Source organism: Chrysochloris asiatica, unplaced genomic scaffold (genome assembly GCF_000296735.1).
Source record: "Chrysochloris asiatica unplaced genomic scaffold, ChrAsi1.0 scaffold00006, whole genome shotgun sequence".
NCBI classification, from domain to species: domain Eukaryota; kingdom Metazoa; phylum Chordata; class Mammalia; order Afrosoricida; family Chrysochloridae; genus Chrysochloris; species Chrysochloris asiatica.
In genome coordinates, this window is record NW_006408524.1 from 3,938,675 (window position 1) to 3,943,619 (window position 4,945).

The 4,945-nt window shown below is 43.1% G+C and overlaps 1 protein-coding gene across 1 annotated transcript; it reads left to right on the forward strand.

Annotated features, from left to right (window-relative positions):
- Positions 1 to 2,316: 2,316 nt before the first annotated feature.
- Positions 2,317 to 3,994, forward strand: LOC102835857 (chromosome unknown open reading frame, human C7orf25). The gene has a single exon (XM_006832109.1). The coding sequence runs from the start codon at positions 2,332 to 2,334 to the stop codon at positions 3,595 to 3,597; it is 1,266 nt and encodes a 421-aa protein (XP_006832172.1). The 5' UTR covers positions 2,317 to 2,331; the 3' UTR covers positions 3,598 to 3,994.
- Positions 3,995 to 4,945: the final 951 nt, after the last annotated feature.

Consider the following 4,945-nt stretch of genomic DNA (forward strand, 5'->3'; position numbering starts at 1 on the left):
GCACATAACAACAACAACATCTTTGTCGTAAAGGGTCTGTATAATGTGTCTGCCTAGTCCACCAATTGTCAAGAGTTATGGGCTTTCTAGTAAACTTTTTTCTATTTTTCCAACTCCTATTGATGTTCTAAATTTGCAGTATCATTTTTAATTTTCAAATAACTGCTTGCCTGTTCCTTAAGAAAAAAATACCTTTTGTTAATATGTCCAAAATGACTTTTATCTGAGGATTAAAAACAAAACAAAAAAACTATTTTCTACTTTGTTTCTTTAAATTTCCAAACGAAAATATGTGGGACTTCTGTGTGATAGGGTCTCAGTTCTACTTACTTGTAGATACTGATGCTGAATGTCAGTATCTACAAGCCATTTCTTTAAAGTATCATTTGCTTAATTTCTCCAGAGAATAAAGTTTTGAAAAGTTAAAGAAGGAGAGACAGGAAGGTGCCAAGGATTCCAGCATTCTGCAAGGAGCAGAGAAGGGGCGGTGGCATTTCAACATCCAATATGGAAACTTTTTAACTCAATTTATCTGTAACCTTAAAGGTTTAGCAATTCAAACAAAATGTGTCCTTGGGTGGCACAGTTACACACTGAATTACTAACTTGAAGATTGGCGGTTAGAGCTCAACTGGAGGCACCGGCTTCTGAAAGGTCACAGCTGTGAAAACTCCGTGGCGTTTTCTACTTTCACACAAATAATAAAAGGCTTAGAACAATCCCTGAAAAACAGCATTCAATAAGTAAGTATTCACTGTAACTACTGCTCTCCTAGTGAGTTCAGTCATCTCTCTTGTTTTGTCTTTGTGGGGTCTTACACCATTCCCGTTCTGTGATTAAGGTTTGGGGAAGAAGTAGACATTCCTAGGTTTAATATTAACTTAAAATGTAAAAACAGTTTTCATTTTTAAAACGAGTTTTGTTAAGAATTTTCTGGGTGATTTTGGATACTGTTGCCTTGTTTCCCAGCTCCTCGGAAGCCAAAGATCCCCTGTTCTCCAAACAGCTCTGTAATTGTACACTTGGGGTGGCTCCTGGTATAATCCAATGGAATGCACTGTAGCCTTGAGTCACACATTTCAGTTCCAGCGTTTTCCATCTGTATGATCTTTTCCTCTTCTGTTAAATGGGCCAAGAGACAGTTTTAGGGCAAAATGTACCTGGCAACATACAGGATTCAAACATACAGGATCCTATCCTAGAGCCAGAATGGTGTGCGCCTCCTTCCAGAACTCTGCTAGAAGCCAGTGCCCTCAACAAACATGGCTGCAGCCTCAGCTTCAGCCCTGCTCTGGAGGCCGCGCTGCCGCCTGGGAATCGCGGGCTCGGCCCGGAACCACGCGACGCAGAAGGCGCTCAAGGCGGCTGGTCTGGCGCGCGCAGTCCAGCTTTGGCGGTCGGAGTGAGGTGGGGGCTGCGTGGCGTTTTCCGGCGGGTCCGGCCTTTGCGCGTGCACGCACTTGCCGGCTCGTGCTCCCGCTCCTGGGCTCCGCGGGTGAGAAGCTGGGAAGGAGGAAAGTGGGGGCGGGCGAGGGTGCCCCTTCAGGAGCCGGGCCTGCCTATTAGGGGCGCTCCCTGTGCCTTGCTGCCATTCCCGGAGCCAGCCGGGGGAGGTGGTCTTGACCGCACTCTGTTTGGCAGGGTCCAGCTGTGGAGGAGGACGGGGCAAGTGGTCCCCAGGAGCAGGAGTCCCCCTGGAAGGCCCCGTCGCGCCCCCCGCGGGCCACCCTGGGCGGCATCTGCACTGTGATGGATTCTTGAGAGTTTGATTGGGTTTTCTTGGTCTTTCCAATCGGAACTGGAGTGAGAGTCAAGCTGGTGGTCTTCAGTCATTTAGAGTGTGCTGGGCTGACGTTCAATGCAGACAGGAGATAGTCGTGATTCCTGGGTGTGCGCATCTGGGAAGCCGAGAGGCTGCCTCGTAAAGGAGACCAAGTCACGAAGGGTGCGATTTAGTGAGGAGGGACGCTGGTGCGTTGGGCGAGTCTGTTCATTTAAGCAAGTGCTCATGCCCTTCTGGCCCTGTAACAGTCTACCAGATTGGGAAACTCTGACCCATGACGTTTTATCTCACTGTGGGCCCCATAGTCGTCAAACTGAAGAAATGGAAGTCCAAAGTGTGTCAGAAACCCCCAGAAGCGTTAAAAATTATAGTTGTCATCATTTCGTTAACTAATACCAGGTTCAGAGCCTCAGCCTCCGTAGTACGAGAGCTGCTTTGTTGCTAGATAGAAGTTTTTAATCGTGAGTGAAGAATTGATTGGCATCATTTTTGAGAACGGTTTAAGTAAGCCTTTCTTTTTCTTCTAGGGAAGGAATAATGCCGGCAGCATGTCTGCACATTCCATGCTCTGTGAACGAATCGCCATAGCCAAGGAATTGATCAAGAGAGCAGAGTCCCTTTCCAGATCAAGAAAAGGTGGTATTGAAGGTGGTGCAAAGCTATGCAGCAAACTGAAGGCAGAATTAAAATTCTTACAAAAAGTAGAAGCTGGGAAAGTAGCTATTAAGGAATCTCATTTACAGAGCACGAATCTGACGCATTTAAGAGCCATTGTGGAATCAGCGGAAAACCTAGAAGAAGTTGTGAGCGTTCTTCATGTCTTTGGTTACACAGATACATTTGGAGAAAAGCAGACCCTTGTGGTGGATGTAGTTGCAAATGGTGGTCACACTTGGGTGAAAGCCATTGGCCGAAAGGCTGAAGCTCTGCACAACATTTGGCTTGGCAGGGGCCAGTATGGTGACAAAAGCATCATTGAGCAGGCTGAAGACTTCCTCCAGGCCAGTCACCAGCAGCCAGTGCAGTATAGCAACCCTCACATTATCTTTGCATTTTACAACAGTGTCTCCAGCCCCATGGCAGAGAAGCTGAAAGAAATGGGCATATCTGTGAGAGGGGACATAGTGGCAGTTAACGCTCTGTTAGACCACCCTGAAGAGCAACAACTGAGTGGGTGTGAATCAGATGATGAGGGCCCGGAACTTTGGCAGGTGACCAGAGTAGACCGAGCAAATATACTGGCAAGTGTTGCGTTTCCAACAGAAATCAAGGTCGATGTGTGCAAAAGGGTCAATCTGGACATTACGACTTTAATTACATACGTATCTGCCCTCAGTTATGGAGGCTGCCACTTCATCTTCAAAGAAAAAGTCCTCACAGAGCAAGCAGAGCAGGAGAGGAGAGAGCAGGTTCTACCTCAGCTGGAGAAATTTATGAAGGACAAGGAATTGTTTGCTTGTGAATCTGCTGTCAAGGATTTTCAGTCAATTCTAGACACCTTAGGAGGACCTGGGGAGAGAGAGAGGGCCACTATGCTAATTAAGCGAATCAGTGTGGTGCCAGACCAGCCTTCTGAGCGTGCCTTGAGACTAGTGGCTAGTTCAAAAATCAATAGCCGCTCATTAACCATTTTTGGAACTGGAGACACCCTAAAAGCCATCACAATGACTGCAAATAGTGGTTTTGTCAGAGCTGCTAACAACCAGGGTGTTAAGTTTAGTGTATTTATCCATCAGCCCAGAGCACTTACTGAGAGCAAAGAGGCCTTTGCTACCCCTTTGACAAAAAACTACACAACTGGCAGTGAATACTAATAATATCCTTTAAATGTTCTCATAGAAGTAAGTTATCTAGAGACCAAAGTTTCAGTCTTTCCATCTAAATTGGGAGGGGGGAGAATGGTTGTTAGTACAGATAATTCATTATAATTCTTAAACCAGTAGTTTTTTGTATCTCATACGTATTTAAAGTGTATAATCTTTTAAAGTTAAAAACACCCAAGAAACAACTTTCTCAAATTGTCTGTTAGAGCAAATTAAGAACAAAACCACACCTACATAAAGCTTTTAACTGTAGTGCAATAGTTTAATTTGTCTGATTCAGTAGGGTTAAAATCTGCCACCCACCCCTACCCTGCCGCCCTCAATAAATAATCTCATTTCATGGAATATGGCTACACTACATCTTTCATTAAATATTTGGAGATAATTCTCAAGCTTATTTCTATTGTATTTGAGTTATCAGTTCATGTGGGTTGAGGATGGGCGATAATACTTTATAATTAATGTTAGATTTGAACATTTTGGCCATTAATGAAAAACTTATTTTGGCATATTTACAAGTACATAATACAGAAAACATGAAAATAAAGTGGATTCATATCATGGGAGTCCCATGAATCTATATACCTTGTTAAAAGCAACATTAACATTCGAAGGTAGTTAAAAAAAAATATTAATTGAATAAATTGAAAATATAAGACACTTAAAGAATTATAAAGATTTTATTTTTAAGTGCAAGTAATCCCCATACTGCAATTCTTTGGATTGTAGATACCACCTTCCCTGTTCCTTCTGCAAGTAGCAGAAGTGAGGGATGCCTTGATACTGTCTCTTAGAATGACAGCAAGGGGAGATTTCATGCTTGTTGCATGACACAAGTTGTAATCTCAAAAATTTTTATGTGAACTTTGCAAAAAATATATGTATATATATTCAGCACATTTTAAAAATTGGGAAATGGAATGTTTATTAACTATGCTAAGTGTAGGGACCAGTATGAGAACCTGAGTTTGTATCAGAATAGCCTGATTTTGTTCTGCTGTGCCAACTTTACTACTTTGTAAGAAGGCCAGCATTAAAAAGACCTCTAAGACCACGGATATACAGTGACTGGAGATTAGTTATAGGGAAAATATACATAGAAGGGAGCTTCAAAAGTTCATAAAAAATTCAACCATCTTTTAATTCCGTTTTACTACAAACTGATTGATGCTCCCTCGGCTGCTAATCCAAAGGTCAGTAGTTCGAATCTATCAGCCCTTCCTCATGAGAAAGATGTAGCAGTCTGCTTACATTGAGATAGCCTTGGGAAACCTATGGGGCAATTCTTCCATGTCCTGTAAAATATCTTAAGTTGGAATCAACTTGACATCACTGGGTT

Coding starts and splice junctions, on each gene's coding strand:
- LOC102835857 (XM_006832109.1), top strand. CDS start 2,332: ATGTCTGCACATTCCATGCTCTGTGAACGAATCGCCATAGCCAAGGAA.